Raw genomic sequence first — 22,748 nt, forward strand, 5'->3', positions numbered from 1 at the left:
TGAAGGTGGATGGAGATTTTGAGTTGTACAAACTTTGGTAAAATTTGAAGCTTCACGATCATAAAATCTGTTACAAAGACTTTCATCTTTACCAACATAAAGGAAAAAAATGACCATACTTAAATTCACATGCATTAGGTAAAGGGAAAAAAATTAAAAAAGTGACCTAAAAAACGAACTCACAGGCTGAAAAATAGAGACAACTATGCATACCAAAAATATAAAAAGTATAACTTTCCCATAAACAAAAAAAAAAAGTACTATTTATACAAACATCATCGTCCCCTCCAACTTTAAGGAATATATGGCTAATTGGCATTTCTTTTTAATTTATGGAAGCTCAAGATGGCACAAATACTAAAGAAAAAAATAGATCTAATTTGAAGACTGATCATAAGTGATTAAATGACTAAAATATTTCTGATTATCACTATATGATTTTTAATATAGATGATTCTTGAGTAAAAATTCTTAAAAAAAAAGAGTTGCTATGTACACACCTTTTTTTTTCTTTTTGCACACTTCTCTTCACTTAATTAGTGGTTTTACAAATTTATCCCATTGTGAAAATACGTTAAAGCCCTCCCCAACACACCTCATCTTCTTTCTTCCTTCCCTCCCAATTAACCGTGCCTTGCCCAACCCTCTCTCCCTTGCAATCTTTGTCTGCGACCACCCCAGCCCAGCCTCTTTTTGGCTCTCTCTCTCTCTGACTTCTCTCCCCTTCTGCTTGCAGCACCACTGCATGCAGCAACTTCCTCCACAACACCTTCTAGCCACCGCGTGCAGCCTCGTCGAAGCCACCCCACCTTCCTCCATAACACCTTCCAGCCACTGCGTGCAGCACCGTCGAAGCCACTCGCGCGTAGCATCGTCGAAGCCACCCGTGCGCAGCACCGTCGAAGCCACCGCGTGCAGCACAATCGAAGCCACTCATATGCTCTTCTGCTCGCACCAACCCAGCCACACCACTCCTTCTGGCTTTCTCTCTTTCTCTATGGCTTCTCTTCCCTTATACTTGCAGCACCATCGCGCGCAGCACCTTCAAGCCACCACGCCCTTCTGCTCGCACCAACCCAGCCACACCACCCCGTCAAGATCAACCATAATGCCACCCCTCTGTCTCTCTCCTTCCATTTCTCCTCTCGCTCAAGCAAACAGCCAAATATATATATATATATACATATATACTTGTAGTTGGTTCGGAAGTACAATGTCGAACACTTTCAGTATGTTCGGCAGATGACTGCCGAATGAAGAGAAAACTTTCGGAAGTGCAGTGTCGAACGACCTGCGACATCAACAATCCTCCACCTGAAAATTAAACCCTAAACTCTAAAAAACCCACACTCCAAATCCTCTCAAAGATACCAAATCATCTCAAACATACAAAAAGTTAACCCAAGGACTCTTAATTTTTGGTGTTGCGGGGAGTGGATGGAGAGAGAGAGAGAGAGGAGTTAGGTGTGTGTGTGTGTGTGTGTGTGTTTTTTTTGTTTGAGTAGATGGGGTGTAATGGATAAAATGAGGGTATTGGGGTAATTGGAGGAGTGTGTTAAAACAGAAATTTTAAATTTTAGAAGAGAGTAGGGGTGTGTAGGAGAAAAAGGTGTGCAAAACGAAAAAAAAGGATGTGCAAATAGTAGCATTCTAAAAAAATGAATAGTTGTAATTAATTATTGAATCATAAATTGAAATGAAATGTTATCACAGTTGTGCTAAAGGTTTACATGCATTATGATGCTTGTACACAAGAAATCAAGACACACATACAAAGAACGAAAGGTACATGCTCAGCTCTGTTTTCTTCTGTTTTCCTGATAAAAAATAAAATAAAATAAAAACTGAAAAATGGTCATTAATTAATTTCTAGATTTTGGTTCATGCAATTATGTCTTCCATAATTTTTCTTTTGTTTTGATTATGAATGAGTTGGCAATTAACGGTCTTGCCCTCTTATTGGTTGTGCAATGCCAATCCATCTGTAACTCCGAAAAAAGAGAAAAGAAAATCACTTTCCTTCTCAATCACTTAAAAAAGAGTTTAATTATTCTCTCACCAATGACCAATCCTTCATGTCAATGTGCAATCCCAATCCATATGTAACTCTTAAAAAAGAGAAATGAAAATCACTTTCCTTCTAAACAAGGTATTAAATTTTGAAATTTTCGGCGAAAATTTCGTTTTTATAGGATTCTGAAATCGAAACACATGTTTAACAATTTTTCGTGAAGATTTCACCGAAATTTACCGAAATTTATCGAAATTTTCCTATTTTATATTTTCTCCAACTTCAGAAATTCACTAAAAATAGCTCAAGACTCCAAATAATTCACCGAAAAATTCTACAGACTCATATTAATGAGTACTAATTTCCTATAACCTCAAAATAGTCAAATTTCTTTTAAAAAATTATGAAAAATCCTAACCTCAAAATAGTCAAATTTCTTTTAAAAAAATTATGAAAAATCCTACTCTCATAATTTAATTATGAAAAAAAAAAATCGCCAAATTCTTGAATTTTCATGTTCTAAAATTCATTTCCACACAACTAAGCTCTAGAACCACAACCAAAGGTCTAAGTTAGTTAAAATAAACTTAAAGAAATTTCTAATTCCTTTAAACAAACCTTAAAACAAGTTTGAAAAATTTAAGTAACGAAATTATCATAAGCCAAAATTTGGGTTGTTACACTCAATGAAGACAAAGCTTGGCTGGGTGAGAGGGACGGGAAAAAAGGAAGGAAAGATAAAAAGAAAAAAAGACTGAAGAGAGAGGCATGAGGAAAAAAAGTAAGGAAAGAAAAAAAAAAAGAGAAAAAATGAGGGGGGGGGGTGGTTTGGGCAATTGGAAAGAAAAAAAAAAAGGTTTGAGACTTCATTTAGTTATTTTAAACCTTAAACTCTATTACATTTCTATTAAAAAAATAATTAAAAATATCCTAAAGGGCCTAAAACCTAATATCTTAAAGAAAATAGAGTATATAGGGTTTAATGTATAGATTATAGAGTATTAAAAACATTAGGGTATATAGAGTATATAGAGTATTAAAGTTTAGATTTTAGTGTATAATTTTATTATACAGTATAAAGAATATACTAACTTTATTTATTCATTATACTAATTTTATTTAATAGTATCTGCTCTAACGCGTATTATATTCACATTATATCACATGAAACCTATTATATAATTTGGTTTCTTCAATATTTTTTTATCAATTTAGTAGATAATATGTTAAATAAACATATGATAAAGTTTCATTAAAAATTTTTGTATTTTGATAGCAATTTCCGTTGTTTCCGTATAATTTATGTCGAAATTTAAAAATCGTCGAAATTTCCATCGAAATTTCTTCGAAATCCGAAATTTAATTCTTTACTTCTAAATCTCTTAAAAAAGAGTTTAATTAATTATTCTCTCACCAATGACCAATCTTTCAATGTCAATACATTCTTTCTTTTCAATAAAATATTAAATGATTAAATTGGGTCCAATTCAAATCAATTCAATTCCATTCATGACAAAATCCCACCAGTCCAACTTTCATTTCTCTAAATCTTTAAAAAGTGCACTAAAGCCTACAATACCTAATTTTTAATTTCTCTGTCTTTTCAAAATCTGATTTTATCTTTACTTTTCTCTGTTTTTTTTTTTTTTTTTGTGTCATTTTTTAGGGGTGGAATCAACAAAACTAAATCTAAAGAGCTCACAGGTTACAGTGAAGACTATGTTTGATCCTTTTAAACTAGTTGATCATATCTTAATAAACCAACCAGCATATAAAATATATCATAAATTCACATTTTGTAACTTTAATTTAGTAAAAAAATATTGATGTCATTATTTATAAATATGTTTAGATTTTCATGTATATCAGTATATGTAAAAAGTTTTATCTTTTCATTAAATTTTTTTAAGCTTTTCATCGTAAGTTTATTAACCATCTACCCATTCTACATATTTGATAGGCTTTTAACACCGGGGCAGCGAGGGCACAATTGCTAGTAGTTTACTATTTTTGCTGAGAAGGCCGTAAATGGTCCGAATGCTTTTATTGGAGAGAGAGAGAGAGAGAAGCGAATGGCGAGATTCTCGTTAGGTGGAGACGAAGATGATGGGGAAGGACCCAGCAGCAGCCCCAGGCCCAAGAGAGCTCGTCTCTGTGTAAGGCGACCAGAACCAGAGCAGCCTCAGCAGACTGCTGAGGAAGAAGAAGTAGATGTAGATGAAGAAGCAGAAGGAGAAGAGGAGCAGGAAAGTGAAGACGAAGTAGAAGAAGAAGAAGAAGACGAAGACGAAGAAAGTGAAGAAGAAGAAGAGGAGCAGCAAGAACAAGAACACGATGATGATTCTGATGATGGGCCTGTAAGAATCTTTAGAAGAGCCTACCACCGAGTGGGTTCTTCTTCGGCCACCCGTACAACATCCAACGCTGCTGGGAACCAACAAGAGGGTCCTCCTGGTTCGATCTCACCCGTCAGGGATGGACCTGTTTCCATCACCTTAACCGACCCAGAAGTGCTTGATTGCCCTATCTGCTATGAACCCTTGAGTAGCCCTGTCTTCCAGGTATGTCTTCTGATCAATTTGAATTGCCATTTTGGTTTTTAAAGTTGGGTCTGCGTTGAAAATTTATGGGCATCTGTGATTTTTATGCCTATGGATAATTTGATTGCTTTGATTTGTATATGATTTTTAAAAATTCTCGTGATTTTGTTTGCTAGAATCTCTATAATCCAATTCCGGTTGAATTTGATATGGGATTATGATTGTAATTGTAGTTATGTAGTTTCTTGCTGTTCAAAGGTTAGATTTTGGACTTGCCGTGATATGGGTTTGTGCCTAAGATTTGAGATAGACTATGGAGCAGGATTAGAGAGAAGGGTAGCGTCGATTTAGTCTGGGTTGGTTAGGTTTGTGATTTGTGGAATTGGGTTTTTATTGACAATTGTGACTGCAAGGAGTAAACTTTGAGAACTTAGATGCAGCCCTTGACAAGTTTTCATGGTAAATTAACATTGAAACATTTTTTCGTGAAAGGCTATGAATTTTCTATATAAACAAAACTTCTGTTTTACATTGACAATACAGAGACAATTCAGCTGTTTTAGATGAAGCCCTAGCAAGTTATTTAGTATGATGTCTAAAGAAATATAAGTTGAATATGAATTCTTTCTTTCTGTGCTGATGACTTCTGGAAGAAAAAGGCAATCCTAACTACTTGAAATCATAGCGCGAAACACGCTGTTGAAATGTTCTAAAATGTATTCTGAAGGTTGCCAAGTTTTAGTGTTTATGTATCGAATTTAAATTTTTAAGTTCCTAACTACTGAAGTACTTTGCCTTGAGCATGCATTGGATTTATTTTCTTTTATTGTTTGGCTTGGATTTCAAATGATTCCTTGTGTATGGTTATTTTAAATCCTTTTCAAATACATTGTTTCTAGTTATTGTCAAACTCAAATATTTTCTTTGAGTCATTTCATCCAAATGGACCTTTGGTTTCATTACTATTTTCTTCTGAAAATATCCTTCTTAGAAATGACCAACTTTTATTTTTTCACAACAGTTTCTTCTCTTAACACATTTTTATAAAACCAAAATTATCCACCACTCACCACACCTCTAGAGTTAGGTTGTCCCACCAACGATGTATTTAGTTTTTATTATTTTTTTGACATTTTATATTTGTGAAAATTTCACCCATGATAGGGGACTAGTGTGGATAAATAACTTCAGTTATGGTGTTACAACCAAGGATTACAGTTTCGGCAATATTGTTGATATTTTGGCCATAACAGGGTACTGACATTTGATAGGGGTGGTGAGAGGTGTTTGGGGGGAGGGGGGTGTATCTGCTGACTTTGATTATTCTAGTCAAGTTGTAATTGTTGCCAAGTGTGAAGACTGCTACTCAGGATATTTCAAGTATGAGTCTGAATTGTGTATAGTTCATGTGTTTGGTACAGTTTCGGACTGGATTCTGAATAATTCTATCCAATAAAAAATTTCTATAATAAAAACACTAGTAGATCCACCTAAGATATAATACAAAACACTATTATCAATTAAATATTGAACAGATATCCAAAAAAAGTATTTAATATTTTAAACGTTTTTTATTACAAAAAAATTGAAAACTGAATTTGTAAAAAGATTCCAAATTTAAACCTTTGAAAATAACATCAAAAGTTATCTTTCAAACATTTGGAAAATTTATAACAATAATTTTGAAAAAATATTCACATCCCTTTCTTAAAGGTCGACATAATCTCTTATGTTTTATTGAATTTCAATAGTTCACTCATTAACATTCAAAAATCATAATAAAATGTATGACCTAGCAGATTTTCTGCTTCATTACATCATCAGATTTACTACAGATTTAACATGTGCTCCTCCTGCTTCTTTACCCCATCAGCTTCAATGCCTCTTCCTCTCTGAACCAATTCAGAAACAATTTTTAGCACCAATGTTGGTAAATCATCTTCAGTGGGTCAAAAATAAAATGAAACATATTCATATCTCATTTGTTCCAAGTATAGAAGGTAAGTGAGTAATGAGAGTTATTATAAACCATGTATAATATCATCCAATAGGCATGTAAAAAAAGGTGGAGAGATAGGGAGATCGAAGCCCATTGCATAAATAAATAGTTCTGAACACTAACATCCAACTCTTCCATAAAAGAGAAAAGGAACCTTTTGTCTACTGGCAGCAACAGAGAATACAAAGGAAAAAAAAATAATAATTAGTTGCATATCTTCCTTCATGCCAAACTAGATTATGAGGCACAATCCTTAATCAGATCAATGCAGATATAAACACAAGGATTAGGAGATGACATACGCATTATATTGCACAACATTCAACAGGTACGTTCGTTCCATAATATATATATATGTATATTAAATTCTTATTCAGCCGGAAATAATTTTTTTTTTAACTTAGTGTTTACATATCAATAATAGGATCCTGATTCACCTAAAGCTGCATTGAGCTGAATCGATTCAAGACCAACGTATTTCCTATTTCATTGCCAAAAAGTTGCTTTTTTCTAATTGTATGATAAGTTGGGATATCCCTGCTTCCTGCAACTCTCTGTTATGTGAGAGATTTAAATTTTTTGGAGGAAAGAAAAGGGGTGTGGTTCTGGGGAGATGTGCTATGATGGCAATTTTTTGGGTTTTTTGGATGGAAAGGAATAGAAGGGTCTTTGAGGATGCTAAGGGGGAGGAGTTGAATCAGTTATGGGAAAGGGTTCGTTTTTTGGCGTCTTTATGGGCTTCTGTTTCTTCAGAATATAGGGAGTTATATTTTTCTGTAATATTCTCAGATTGGAGAGCATCAGTGTTATAGGGGTGAGGAGTTTTTATGATTAAAGGGCCGTGGTATGGCAGTTGATGTATTCTTCTGAGGGCTCCTAGCTTATGTATTGCTCGTTTTTGTATTTCAGTGGACTTCTTGTCCACTCTTTTTTACTCTTTCATTTGTTTAACTTTAATGAAAGGTTTCTGTTTCTCATAAAAAAAAAAAAACACACACACACACACAATTCATTGAGTAGCAAAAACACAGATCCGCAGATCAAAGAGGAGGGCATGAATATGCTTGTAGATCTGCAGATCAAATAGGAGGCTTTGATCTGCAGATTTCTTTGAGGAAAATAAACTTGCAGCAGTAATGTGAACCTAAGAAAAAAAAAGAAATAAAGTTCAGCTTGTTCTCCAAATAATATGAAAAAATAGAAATAAAAACCTTGTTGGGGAGAGGAGGCAAGCTAGATTTTGCAGAGAATGACCAAGTGGAGTGAAGGGATGAAAACTTTTCTGCAAGGGGTTTCTTGTCATGGGATAATAGACCCATGTCCCCACACATGTCTATTATCTCATGGAATTCCAGATTATTATGGAATCTCGGATAATTAATTCAATGTGTTTTTTTTTACCACCAAATTTGGGTTTGGGACTATATTCCAATTTAACTTACTTTTCCTGTTCATATATGGCCTCCCACATGAGGCCTTAGTGGATTTACTTGATTATAATATATCTCATTGTTTTCACACTAGGCTTTTCCACATAAAAATCCTTGTTCACTGATTTTTGCATGTTATTGTTTTTGTGAATTGAATAGTTCATTGTTATATTTATATGTTTTACATACGGCCATGGGTTGGGTTGGTGAGTCCAATTCTGGGTGGTATACTTGTTGAACTGACCTTGGTGTGCAAAAATTATTTTAAAATTTATTAATTATATCCCATTCACCTCCTTCTAGACTAGGTTGTGGTCTACTATAGAAATTTCAGTTCCATTTTTGCCATTTATTCTTTTATACGCAAGGAGTAGGATCCTTAGGATTGTTTGTACTTGCCTTCTATTGGTTAGTATCATTTCCAACCTAACTTTTATTGCTCACCGACAGCTCAGGGTTTCCTATATATTTTGGATAAGTCCAGGGTTTTTTTTTATGTTTTTTTATTTTAAACATATGCATGCAAAATTGCAAACAATGAGAATAAATGGTTAAGATAACATTAAAATATATGTTGACTGAAAGAAAAAACTAAGATTTAGGAGAAAAGTCATAGAAGCAACAAGGAGAGTAGCCACATTAGAGAACTTTGTTTGTTTAGCTTGTTATCTTGACTTTTAAGCACAAGAAAGTCCTTAGCCTGAATTGATTTGTCTCTTGGCAGCTAGGTTGATGTGCGTCAATATAAATTAGAAATTATTGATATTTGTATTCTGAGTGTTGTATATTACCTTTCTTCTCTGCATTTTTAAGGGTGAAGTTTTCAGTTTCCAAACAGGGCAAAAAGTAACATGTTAGCATAAAATGCTTACAAATTGAAGTTTCAAGGCTTTTTTTTTGTTTTTTTTCAAAATTATATACCACACACATCTAAAGTTTTGTTTTCTATCAATTTGTTTTTCCTTTTTCAAGTGCAAGCTTTTTGAACACTGTCTTACTTTGATGTTTAATGATGTTCAAAGATAACAGGGTTGGTGATCTTTAATATTTAATGATCTGAACCATTCTTAAACATTGTGCTACTTTGTTTATATAAAATTGAACCAAAGAAGCTAGGTATATCTGCAAGATTTCTATTATCAATGTCCATCTTGCCACCCCTTCTAAGTACATCATTCATGTCTTAGGGTTCTTGATCTTGCCTGCTAACTTTTGTATGCTTGCTTGGAAATTCAGTGTGAAAATGGGCATATAGCTTGTTCCTCCTGCTGCACCAACACTAAAAATAAATGCCCCTCCTGTGCCTGGCCCATCGGCTATAACCGTTGCAGGGCCATTGAGAAGGTTCTGGAATCAATTAGAATTTCATGCCAGAACATCAAGTATGGCTGCAAAGAATCAGTTACTTACAATAAGAAGAGTGAACATGAAAAGGCATGTAAGTATTCACCCTGTGCATGCCCCCATTCAGGCTGCAACTTCTTCTCTTCAACAAAGCAGTTATACCAACACTTCAGCAGTAATCATGTGAATTCTGCAACACGCTTCCAGTACAAATGCACTTTTCCCATTGCAATAAAAAGTAATGACAAATTTCTTGTTCTTCAAGAAGAGAAATGTGGTACACTATTTATCCTCCATAATCATGTTGAAATTCTGGGAAATGTTGTGATGCTTAGTTGCATTCAACCCAGCTTCATGAGAGGCTTCTTCTATGAACTTGTTGCTAAAACCCATGGAAGTTCTCTCAGATTACAGTCTTACACAGAGAGCACTCCGGCCCAGGTTAGTAGCCCTCCTTCAACAGGTTTCCTTTTAATCCCATGTGATTTTTCGAGTTCTTTTGGCCAGGTTAAGATGGATCTCTGCATATGGGGTTTTGGTCAATATCCTACAGACTTTCATCTGTCTTGTGTAACATAAGTTTTACTATCCAAAGAATAGCATGGTTTTGGAATTTACTCTAAGCTGTAGGATTTTATTATATAAATGTCACAAAAGATGGCTTTTATTTATTTATTTCTTTTTTAGACTTCATATCTTGTTATTTTAATTTTCACACACCAGTGTATATATTCACCTTTCACCCCCCTCGCTAAATCTATATCTATGCAAGAAGAACTGGAAATGTAAATTGCTGAGTTGATTCAGGTCATTTTATTTTCAGTAGGGAAAAATTTACAAATAGAACACATATTTTGATGGTTGTTTCATTTCAGGACATTAATTTTGCTTTGTATTAATGAAGGACACATACTTTCATTTTGTGTCAATTAAGGACCATGTTTTTTTTTTTTTTTTTATAGTTTTTATCTTAACTTTAGCCCGACATTGGACCCATCAAAATTCCACCAAATTTAGAAAAATTATACTGGGTTTAAAGATATGCATATCCTCTTTACAACCATATAAAGATCACCTAAATCGGATCTCTACAACTCTAGATAATTTGTCCCAAAGTAGGGTGCCTGAAATTGTTCGATTTTTCAAATTTTTTCCCAGAAGTCCGATTGGACAGTTTTAAGTACTCTACTTTTGAGCCAATTATCTGGAATTGTAGATGTCCAATTTAAGTGATCTTTATATGGTTGTAAAGAGAAGATGCATATCTTTAAATCAAATATAAGTTTTCTAAATTTGGTGAAGTTTTGATAGGTCCAATGTCGAGTCAAAGTTAAGATAAAACAGGGTCCTTAATTGATACAAAATAAAAGTATGTGTCATTTATTAACACAAATTAAAATTAATGTCCTAAAATAAAACAACTATCAAAGTATGTGTCATGTTTGTAAATTTTTCCCTTTTTTCAGTATTATTTCTGGGTTTGTTGTGTGATCGGAAGCAACAATACACCAGAAAAGGTTATGTTCGAAGGTGGAATCTCAAATCCTGTCTAATGGGTTTTTTTTTTTTTTTTTTTTGGATAATCTTACAATTACATAACAAGAGGCATCCAAATCTCATCGTTGAAATTGAATCTTGGACCTTCTCCAATGAACTTGGAGAGAAATGTCACAAACCCAAATGCTCTTGGGCAAGCAAATCACTGTTATATGCTACTGATACTTAGAGTTTGTTTGACAGTGTTTTTATAAGGCTTATAAGCATTTTCAAATAGTTAAAAGCGTTTTTTCTTATGTTTGGCAAAAAAAAATTGAAAGTGTTTTTAGTTATAAAAACACTTAGAAGCATTTCTTGGTGAAACACTTACCAGGTGCTTCCTTAGGAAGTGTTTCCAAGTACATTTACAAGAAGCACTTGGATTATTTTAAAAAAAAATTATGTATTTCTAACAATAGCGCTTTAGTGAAAGTGTTATTGCACAAAAGCGCTTCCTACAAAAGTACTCCCAAACAGGTTTAAAGTATTGTATTTATAGTCAGTGTCTGTTTGTCTTAAGATTGAGGCAAACTAAAATGGTTAAGAACAAATTCTGTTTATCTTACTTTGCCAATGTTGTATTTGTACTCTGTTTATATAGAAGCCTATCAAAATGAATTACTGAATTCCAAGTTTAGTCATTTTATTCTTTGTATCATTTTGTTTTTTTGCTGTGATTGGAAATAGTTATGCTGGAAAGGTTATATGCTTGGAACGGGAATTAAGCAGAGAACCATTAGCTGTCACTGAAGTTAAGTACTGTACCTACCAGATTGACAGTCTAAAAGACGGTTTAACCTTCTCATTAAATACTTACCAATGGTTAACCCACTATGTCTAATGAATAATATGAGCGGTTTGTGGTTATACAAAATAATTTCTCTTTATACGGTAATTCTGGTAGTTCTTACATGATTGTTATTAGAGTATTTAGCCATTCTATCCAACGTATAAAAAAATAGCCAAATTTGCCCCTTGTGAGTATGCGATTGTTAGAGTCCGGTGACTCATGGTACCTCTCAAGGTCATAATGGCAACCATTCCTTCTCCCATCGTACAGGGCTACTATATAAAGCCTATATATATATATATATTTTTTTTTTTTCGAGAATGCAAAAAATATAAATTTGAGGAACCCAATTGTTTTTTCTAGTTTAAGGCTTGAAGCTCTAACCCCGTATGGTACATTCACTAATGTAGTCCATGCTACATTTTGAGCTAAACTTGGTGCAACGAGTACATGCATCTACCCACAAGAAAGAAATCTCAAAATAGAACATTTTTGGTAGAAATCTCGAAAGAGAATTTTGATAAAAGGTTAAGTGTTGCACTGTTGCTATTTAGCCTCACAAATTTATTTTTAGCCTCAACAGTCAACACCAAGGAGTAAAATTTCGAAATTTTTGATGTTTTGAGTTATGAAAATTTTAACACAATACCAAGTATTTTTCGTCAAAATTTCGAAAATTTTGGGAAAAGTTTGGTGGAAATTTCGGATTTTAAAAACAAAATCATTTTTTTTCATTTTTCATTTCCCCATTCTCTCTCTTCACCTCACTTTCTCTCTCCCCGTCCCGATTTATCTCCTTTCTCTTCCCCTCCTTGCGCGTGTGACCGGACCACCATTCCCGGCCAATTTTCGGCGACCTAAGGCCATCAACGTGACTCCTAGCCGCCGACCATCCTCCCCTAAACCACCTCGACAATGGCCAGTCTCCCCTGTGCACAGGATCAACTCGTAAAGCTTTCCTTTGCTGCCGGCTTGTTTCACTGATTTCGGCCACTTCTGGTCTCCAATCACAAAAATTCTTGGTGGGGTTTCCTCCCCTCACCATAGGCTTTCATTCCCTAAAGATTTGTTTTCCAATTTTTTAGAATTTTTGAAATTGATATTTTAGGGATTTATACCCATTTTGGGTCTAGTTTTAATTGAGCTAAATTGAGTTGTTTTTCCTTTCATTAGAGTGTCTAACAGGAAATTGGGCTTGATTTTGGGTTGAATTTAAATTTTTCCGACAAACTGTCGCTGCCTCTGGTAGTGGCGGCGGGTTAGTTCTCTTTTGACCCAATTCGACCATGGAAGACAGTGATTATTCTTCATGGGTGATTATTCTTCACAGTTCGTACACCTTCTCTGCATATGAGGATATTGAAGACAATGAACATTTTCAATCTTATAGAAGCTATATGTGGTATTGATTATTTATGTAATTCATGATGTAATATTGTAGTATAAATAAAATTGAAGTGTGTATTCAATAAAATTTCTGTAATTATTAATTAATGAACTATTTTTTTAATATTATTTGTCTCCAGCGCGCATTATATTCATCTTATATCACATGAAACTTATTATATAATTTAGTTTCTTCAATATTTTTTTATTAATGTAGTAGATAATATGCTAAATAAACATTGAATAAAGTTTTATTCAAAATTTTCGTATTTTGATAGCAATTTCCGTTATTTCTATCTAATTTTTGTCGAATTTAAAATTTTTTGAAATTTCTGCGAAATTCAAAATTTTATTCCTTGGTCAAAACTTTAAATGAAAATTTAATTTCTATGTCTACCCTAATATAAATTGACTAGTAAAGAAATATCATTTAATTAAAAAAAATAGCTCACTCAAACCTATAGCCAAAATTTTCTCAAGCCAAAAACCTATATCAACTAATGGATGCTTAAATCACGATTTGAGAATCCTCAAATGAAGTATGTTGATCATTGTTTCGAGTTTAACCAAAAAAATTTCTTATTTTTAAAAACTAGAGTCACGATGTGTTTGGCCCACCAAAGCCAAACACGTTGTATGATATTCGGTGATTAATCGAACATTATGTTACTTGTTCGACAACCCACTACCAAACATAAAGGAGGACGTTTGGTTTTGGTTGGTGGCGCCGAATACCCCAAAATTTCAAAAGAAAAGAAAAGATTGTTCGATACATGCCAATCGAACCTTTCTACATATGTTTGGTAGGTAGTTGCTGAATCTCCCGTAGGATGTTCAACACACCAAGGCAAAACATTTTGCGGATTTTTTTTAAGAACAACCTTAATATGTTTAAATCATCAACAAAACACTTATGGTTCAATGTATTGCAATCTAAACACAAATTATTTAACAAATAACTTAAAATCAAACTCATAAATTCATGATTCAACATTGGGCTCGGTGGTGATGGTGTTGGATCCGATGGTGATGGTGTAGGATTTCAATGTGATTTATTGGGTATAGAGAATAGGAACAGGTTCAGTGTGTTTTTTGAGTTTTAGTAAATGTTAGGGATGGCAACGGGGCGGGTCGAGGCCGAGGATGCCTTCTTCGTCCCCCGTCCTCGATTCTTTTTTATTCCCCGAATTCGCCTAAATTCCCTTGGCAATTAAACGGGGATTCCCTGACCTCGACCCCGCCGAGGAATTCCCCTCTAAACCCGCCCTAAATTCTCGAATCCCACCTCTTGTTTTTTTTTTTTTTTTGCCTTAATACACTAATAGTTAAAATCATGCATGTTTTAATATGTAAAAAAATTTCATGTGCTAAAAACAAACTATTATAGATATAAGTGATAGATACTACCAACCACCAATCTTTTTTTATAGATGTATTAGTAATGTGCAAAAACAAATCTGATAGTTTATAATTATAAATCCATAAATCCATATACCATACATCCATAATTCATAAATCTATAAGTCCATAAATACACATGATACATATATTCTAATATTAACACATTTAATATTAAAAAAAATAAAGTATATATATAATCGGGGTGGGTTCGGGGTCGGAAGAACCACTACCATACCCGCCTCGTCCCCGATCAGTTCCTCGTTTAGCATCTCTATTTATTTTTTAATCGGATCGGTCTCTGAGGGGACCTGAATCCACTGGTATTTTTGCCATCCTTAGTAAGAATATTTTTGAAAAGAGAAAATTACAGATTTGGTCCACTTATTTTATACCTAGTTCAATTTTGGTCCATAATCTTTTTTAAGTTCTGTTTTGGTCCACTAATTGTTTCATTTGTTCAGTAAAGGTCCAGATTTGTGACTTTAAATCCTTTGGGTTGTGTTTTCTTCAATTATAATTGAACTATAAGTTATATTTCATCATTTCTTAGTCATAAAAACAAATTTGGAGTATTATAATCTAAAAGAATTGAGATTGGGTGAAGTTTGAAAAATTGGCAGTTTCTGGTACCCTACTTTGGGGTCAATTATCTTGAGTTTTAGAACTCCAATTTGAATGATTTTTATATGGTTGTAAAGAAGAAATACATAGCTTTAAAACAAGTATATGTTCGCTGAATTTGGGTGAGATTTGATAGGATAAAAAGCATGCCAAATTTGAGAAAACAAATATGGACCTTTACTGAACAAGTGGAACATTTAGTGGACCAAAACAGAACTTAAAAAAGATTGTGGACCAAAATTGAACTAGGTATAAAATAACTGGACTAAATCTGTAATTTCCTCTTTTGAAAATGTTGTTGAGTATAGTAATAAAGCTTTATAATTTAAATTATGAAGTTGGGTGTAGATTGTGTGGTAGCCTGGTAGGGATAAAAATAAATTAGTTGGTTCCAAATAGTAGCACTCTAAAGTTTCACCATTAGTGGTGGAACATTTTAGCATCTCTTGGCAAGCATTAGTGGTATACTTGTTTGGATACTAACCAACGGAAACTTATAAACTCAAGCTGGAAAGAAAGAGAATAACATGGTTTATTTTCAGTGTCTGTAAAGATTTGAGTCGAGTGTTTAAATGTTCGTTGCAAGTATTTCATCACTCACACAAATGTTTGAAGTCTCATCATTGTAAATGTACGTTAGTTGCATCAACAAATACATCAAATTAGTCATCTCTATAGTTTTTGGGTATATGTTACATTTGTAGAATTTCAATACACACATATCCAAATAAAAAATCAGCTTTAAAAATTCAAAAAATTGATTGCAATCGTCAGTAGCTTTCAAACACTTACAAGCAGAGTTCGAACGCCCCATTGAAAGGTGAAACAAAATTAATTATATAACCAAATAATTTTTAAGGTGTTTGATTTTTATAGAAATAATTTTTAAATGGTAATCTAAAAAGTAAATAGTTTTGATTATGAAATTACACTGCAAAATAAAAAGAAAAAAGAAAAAAGTCAGAGAAGATGTAGAAAGGAGAATCTAGATAGCATGCCTCCAAATTTAAAATGTGAATATTTATCATCATATTATTTTTTCATTTTTTGATTTAGGGAGAGGGGAAATGAAACTTAGGTGCAGAGGGCAAACTCTATTGCCCTTCCAACTGCATTTATCATCATTTTTTTTGTTGTTGGTAAAATAGAAGCTACATAGCCAAACAACACAAAAACTAACCAGGAATAGACCTGGGTCTAGCAAGGCCTAACCTATCATCCTCATAGAGGTTTACAATATCAGAATGAGAAGAATTAAAAACATAGATGCCCAGATCGCACAAATGGCCCGTGCTAGCCAGCCCATCAGCTACACAATTCTGCTCCCTAAAAATATGCCGCACAATCACAACCTAATCTTTGTTAATAATGTCTTTACAACCACAAATAATGCTAAGGAGGGGATGATATTTATCCACAGGATTTAAGATAAGATTTACAGCAATAGCCGAATCCAATTCAACATTAAGCTTTCTACAGCCAGCATCCCAAGCCAATAAAAGACCTTTATATAGCCCCCATAATTCAGCATCAAGAACTTGCCCTTTTCCTAGATTCACAACAAAACAATTGATCCAATTACCTTGAGCATCTCTCAAAACTCCTCTAGTAAAAATACTATCAGTTTCCCTTCGAAAACTACCATCAGTATTCAGCTTCCACCACCCCTCAGGAGGAAGAAGCGATTTGACCATAATGGATTTCTTAGTATTCATACCAACATCTCTCTTGTTAGCCTCAAACCACTCCGTAGAGAAATTGAAGATAATCTCATGAGGCCAAGGAGGAACACGAAAAGCAGGCTCAAAAACAATTTTATACCTCCATTTCCAAATATGCCGTAAAGCAGCCACAAAAACACTACTCCAAGGGATACCATTAGAAAGACACATTTTAGACTTCAAGTTAACTAACATCCACTCTTCAAAAGGCTTAGAAAAGGAACCAGTAAACTCTTCAAAATAATTAAGAGTAGGCCAAAGTCTCATTGAACCACCACAACCTAGAAACAAGTGGTCAAGAGACTCTAAAGGTTGATTGCATCTTGGACAACAACTAGAGCTAACAAGACCTCTTCGCATTCTAGCCTCATTAGTAAGAATTCTAGCATGCAACATGCACAGTCCACAAAAAAGACTTCAACTTGGGAGGGATTTTCAGCTTCCAAAGAAAATACCACCACCAATTCACCCACTCATCATTAGTAAATAAGGATTGATAAGTAGATTTCACTGAAAATTTTCCAAAAGAAGTGAGACCCCATATGAACTGATCGACATTGGCACTACTTCCACTAGCATGAATACCATTAATTACATGCACCACATCAGCAGGGAGCAGATCTTGAAACAACTCAATTTTCCAGCCTGCAAAAAAAAAAAAAAAAAAAAAAAACTCACAGGAAGATTCTTAAACTCCAGAGGAATAGACCTCAAAGCTAACAAATGGAGAGGACCAAGACCAGTCCAATCATCCATCCAGAAGTTGGTATTCTCACCAGAACTCACCCTCCACTTAAGCCCCCAGGAAGAATTTGAGCACCATAAAGGATTCCTCTCCAAGTAGAGAAACATTTAGTGAAGTTCAAATCCTTAGCAGCCATAAGATCCATATCATTAAGATATTTACCATTTAAAACTTGCACCCATAAACCTTGTTCTTGTTGAAGAAGCCTCCAACCAGACTTCGCAAGGAGAGCCTGATTCATTAAGATAGATTTTTTCAACCCCAAACCCCCATAAATCTTGGGAGAACAAACTTTATCCCAATTCACTAGATGAATCTTAGTTTTCTCAATAGTAAAACCCCAGAGAAAGTTTCTATTAAGTTTATCTAGATGAGAACAAATAGTACTGGGCAGCTTCACAGACTGCATGGTGTACACATGCATAGCGGAAGTCACAGATTGAAGAAGAGTCAACCTCCCTGCCAAAGACAAAGTGGCACTCTTCCAAGCAGCAAGCCTAATCTGAACTTTATCCACCAGATGCTTATAGGTAGCCACACCACTTCTAGCATGAATTAAAGGCACCCCCAAATACTTACCTAAATTATCAGTTAAGGGAGAGCCACAAATATCAGAGATTTGTGTTGAATGTTCATTTTGCATCATTTTATGATACTAACTTCCTAACCTAGAGTGCAAGAACTCCACATTTTTGTGTATTTTGGTTTAGTTTTATGTTTTGTAGGTCAAATGAAGCTTTGATGAAGAAAGGAGCCAAATGGGGCAATTTTGAGCTAAAAATGGAAAAAATGGAAAAAAGAATCTTGAGAGAATCTTCTAGAAGAATCTGAAATATGGAAGGAATCTTTGGAAAATCTGGGACAGAATCTTTGGAGGAATCTTTTTTGTCAAGGTTGACTTTTGGTCAAAGTCAACGGTCAAAGGTCAAAGAATGGTCAACCATGCCACATCATCACATGACATGGACCACACATGCAGCCCATGCACTACGGATGTTAGCTTCACAGAAATTTTACGGTTCTCGATTTCGAGTTGTTTAGCTTAAGATATGGCTGTTTTAGTAAAGGTAGCGCATCTGTTCCGCGGCTAGAAAATCAAGTTATGCCCAAAAGAGTCAAAATTCAGCCCAAGGCCCATTTTTGGCAGAAAATTAGAAGCCTTGTGGGACAAGGAAAGCCTCACTTCCTCACTCCTATATAAGGATCTCATTCTCTCACAATTGAAGAACCTGAACCTTGAATTTTGCAATTTATTTACTTAGTATTTTCAGAATTTTAGAGAGGAAGAGAAAGAGGGAGGTGTGACACAAAGGGAAGAGGAGCCTTGCCGAACCCTAGCTTGTGCCTTAAGCCTTGCCGCAGCCACCCTTGTTTCTTCTTGTCTTCTTCTTTTGTTTTTCTTGTTTCTTCGTAGTTGTTTTGTTAAGCAACAATGGATTGACGATTTATATATATATATATTTTGTTTCTTTAATTTTCTGTTTATGTTTTGATTTTAGTTTTGCATTGTTAAGATGATGATGAAGCTCTTATTTTTTTATTCGATGTTGATTTATGGTTAATGAAATAAAGCCATGTGATTTAATGTGATGTTTGCATGCGATAAATTCCTATTGTCTAGTGTAATTGATTCTATTTGTTTGCACTCTTTGACTAGCTACCTTAGAGTTGTTTGCATATAGTAATTGTTATGAAATTGAGAGGTGATAATCAAGCTAATAATTCAGTAGGTAACAATGAGGTATCCTAAGAACTTGTCTTTGATAAATAAGTTTCATAGATGTCATCTAGATCAATAATCAAGATACTATCATACTCTATGTATTTGTCGTTTTCATATAATCTTATTGACTTTTGCATGGTTAACAGCTTAGGTAGACGATAATCAAGCTTCCTAAAAACATGTGAGTTAACTAGGTTAAGTTGCGATAATCAAGCTCTAAATTTATGAATAAGGAAAACAATAGTTAGGCGAGTATCCGATAATCAAGGCATCCCGGCCGGCAAACTTTATTGTATGTGTTCACTTTGAATTGCATGTCACCATAATAGTTGTAATCTTATAATATGTGGTGGATTCTGAATTCTTAACAATGTCGTGTTTTGTGTGTGTGTGTGTCTCATCTCTACAAATCCTCCTATTAGTAGTATTTCTAATATGTCAAGTTGAGTTGGTTTATTGATACTAAACCCATTCTCTATGGGATCGACCTCGTACTTTGCACCCTTTGCTACCATGAGATTTGTGCACTTGCGAGTAAACTTAGAGCTTTGGTAAGTATTCGTGTTAATTAATTTGCTCTAAGAAAACAACAACAATTTGCTTAGCCATCCTACTATCAGTGTTGGGAGAACAAAAAACTCTTGACTTCTCATAACTCACTTATTGCCCAGAAGCCAGACAAAAGCTATCCAGACATTATTGCATTATATGAGCCTGCTCAACAGAAGCCTCAGCAAAAAGGATGAGATCATCTGCAAAAAAAAGATGGGCCACTGCAGGACCATTTTGAGTCAACAAAACTGGCTTCCAGAAACCATTGAGAACTTGGGCAGCAATTAAATGAGACAGCTTCTACATGCAAAGAACAAACAAATAGGGAGACAAAGGGTCTCCTTGCCTTAAGCCACTTCCAGGAAGGATTTCAGTAGACATCTCACCATTAACAAGGACTTTATACTTCACGGAGGTAAAACATTGCACAATAAGCTCAAACAACCTTCCTTTAATCCCAACTTCCTAGAGAACATCCCTTATAAACTTCCACTGCATCTTATTATAGGCCTTTGCAAGGTCAATTTTCCAAGCAAAGAAACCCATTCTGCCTTTAGCTATTCGAAACTTATGAAACACTTCCTGAGTAACCACTATATTATCCACAATTTGTCTACCAGGGACAAAACTCACTTGCATAGGAGATACCAGCTTACACATTAGAGGCCTCAACTTATGCACCACAATCTTAGAAACGACCTTGTAAAGGGTGTTACACAACCTTATGGCCCTTAACTGAGACATAGTAAGAGGACTACTCACCTTCGGCACCAGAGAAATACGAGTATCGTTAAGCCCTTTAGGAATCTCAGCTAAGGCAAAGCAAGACTTCACCATAAGAATGACATCATGTTGACAGAGAGGCCAAATGTGCCGGAAGAACTTTGCTAGCATCCCATTAGGACCAGGAACCTTCAACCTTCAACCCTCCAATGGAGAACAAGCTATTCATTACATCTAAATCATTAACATAGGCATTCAAGTGCTCCAAGTCATGATGATTAAGGCAAAGAAATAAGTTAGGAAAGTTACCACTCAGACCTTCCACTTCCTTAGAACTATACATATTAGAAAAATATTGAAGCACAATCTCTTGCATCTTAGCTTTACCAGACTGCCAAGTACCATAGACATCATTTAACCCTTCCAACCTATTCCTCCTCCTTCTAACAACAGTGGATAGATGGAAGAAATTGGCCGGTATTACGATCTCCTTCTTTTAACCAGGTATTTCTTGATTTCTGAAGCCAAAATAATTCTTCATGCTTAAGAATAGCACTGTACTAACTACTAAGCTCTTTTTCCAAACTAAGAAGATAAGGAGAACTACCCTTGAAAAAGGCTCTCTGAATCCCCCCAAGTCTAGCTAGCAACCTCCTTTTAGATTGAAACAAATTACCAAAAATTTCCTTATTCCATTTAAGAATAGCAGTAGAAAAATGCTTCACTTTATCAGAGATAACACCATTATTTTGCAGCCAATCTTTCTTAGAAAAATCTAGAAAATTCGCATGATTCAACCACATAGCTTCAAACCTAAAAGGCTTTAAATTACCCCTTGGGATATGAGAGCTATAAAGAGAAACCATAATAGAACAATGATCCGATTTGACTCTTGGGAGGTGCTTGACAAAAGCTTCCGGGAAAGCATGTCTCCAAGTAATGTTAGCAATGCCCCTGTCAAGTCTTTCCTACACGATAGCATCATCCCTCTTACCACACCAAGTATAGTCAACACCCACATAGCCAAGATCAATCAGAGAGTGCTTATCAATCCAACTAGCAAAGCTCTTACCACCAACAAAACTCTTACCGGCCCCCACTTTTATTAGCTCCAGACACTAGCTCATTAAAATCTCTGACCCCGAACCATGGAAGAGAAGAACTAGCGAGAACACCATCCAAGTAATGCCACAGGGACTCCCTCACAGAAGGACAAAGGCTAGCATAGACAACAGACATAAGATAGTCCCTCTAAGAAGACTGAGAAACTAAGGCAGTGATAGTTTGATTAATGCTACCAAAAACATGAAGCTTAACCTTACTATCATTCTAGAGAAGCCATAAGCCTCCTGAAAACCCAATAGCCTCAACAATAAAATGACTTGAAAAACCAAGTCTCTTAATCACTTTAGCATCTTTATGAGCACTAATCCTTGGTTCATAAAGAACAAGAACATATCTACTTTATTTATAATAGATAAATCCTTAATGATACCAGGAAGTCTTTTATCCCCAGCACCTCTAACATTCCAATAAATAACTATCATTAAGAATAGGCTAAATAAAACAGTAACCCACATGGACAAAACCATTAAGAAAGGCACATCTCCTCTGTTATATTAGCATAGGCCATTAGCTCCTGAGAATACTCAACAACAACCGTGTCATCCATATCAATAGCATCAATAAACTGAGTTTCTTCAACTCTAGAGACATAGTCTAAATTATCATAACATATCTCACTACCAACACCACCCCGATCAGGAGGCTCAAGGGGAAGATCTCTCACAGATAACCCATCACCCACAGCCATATCATCCATTAGTTGCCCATCAGACATAGCTACAGCAACAACAAAATTATTAGCCAAGACCACAAAATCAGAAGCAACCTTACTAGTGCCAGTAACAACACCAGTAATCGTCCCTACCCTAGGGACATTGGAAACATCTTTCAAAAATTTTCTTGGTCTACCAACCCCCCTCTTGACATGAGGCACAACAACAGCTTTATCCAGATCCTTACCAACATCCTTAACAATCACAGGATCAGAATAACCTCTCCCTTGCCTATTAGATCCTTTAAAGCCATCCTTAGATATACCATGCTCAGACTGAGCTTTTCCAGACTTCCCTTTTCCTTTACCGAATTTACCAACAGTCACAGAGCCATTATGGCCAGGAATATGATTACTCTTCCCTTTACCACTCCCTTTTGCACCCACAC

At 35.0% G+C, this 22,748-nt stretch overlaps 1 protein-coding gene across 1 annotated transcript; it reads left to right on the forward strand.

The window, feature by feature from the left end:
* The first annotated feature begins 4,016 nt into the window (after positions 1-4,016).
* Positions 4,017-10,017, forward strand: LOC147286615 (E3 ubiquitin-protein ligase SINA-like 7). The gene is made up of 2 exons (XM_086242349.1): positions 4,017-4,572; positions 9,217-10,017. Exons 1-2 carry the CDS (start codon positions 4,084-4,086, stop codon positions 9,901-9,903), a joined length of 1,176 nt encoding a protein of 391 aa, XP_086098475.1. The 5' UTR covers positions 4,017-4,083; the 3' UTR covers positions 9,904-10,017.
* The last annotated feature ends 12,731 nt before the right edge of the window (positions 10,018-22,748 follow it).

The sequence above is a fragment of the Dryas octopetala genome, chromosome 4, assembly GCF_963921425.1.
Source record: "Dryas octopetala chromosome 4, drDryOcto1.1, whole genome shotgun sequence".
NCBI lineage: Eukaryota > Viridiplantae > Streptophyta > Magnoliopsida > Rosales > Rosaceae > Dryas > Dryas octopetala.

What these genes read in the sequence shown, in the direction of transcription:
- LOC147286615 (XM_086242349.1), top strand. Translation starts at nt 4,084, where the DNA reads ATGGCGAGATTCTCGTTAGGTGGAGACGAAGATGATGGGGAAGGACCC. An exon ending in TGAGTAGCCCTGTCTTCCAG is followed by an intron (nt 4,573 to 9,216) that starts GTATGTCTTCTG and finishes TTGGAAATTCAG; the next exon opens with TGTGAAAATGGGCATATAGC.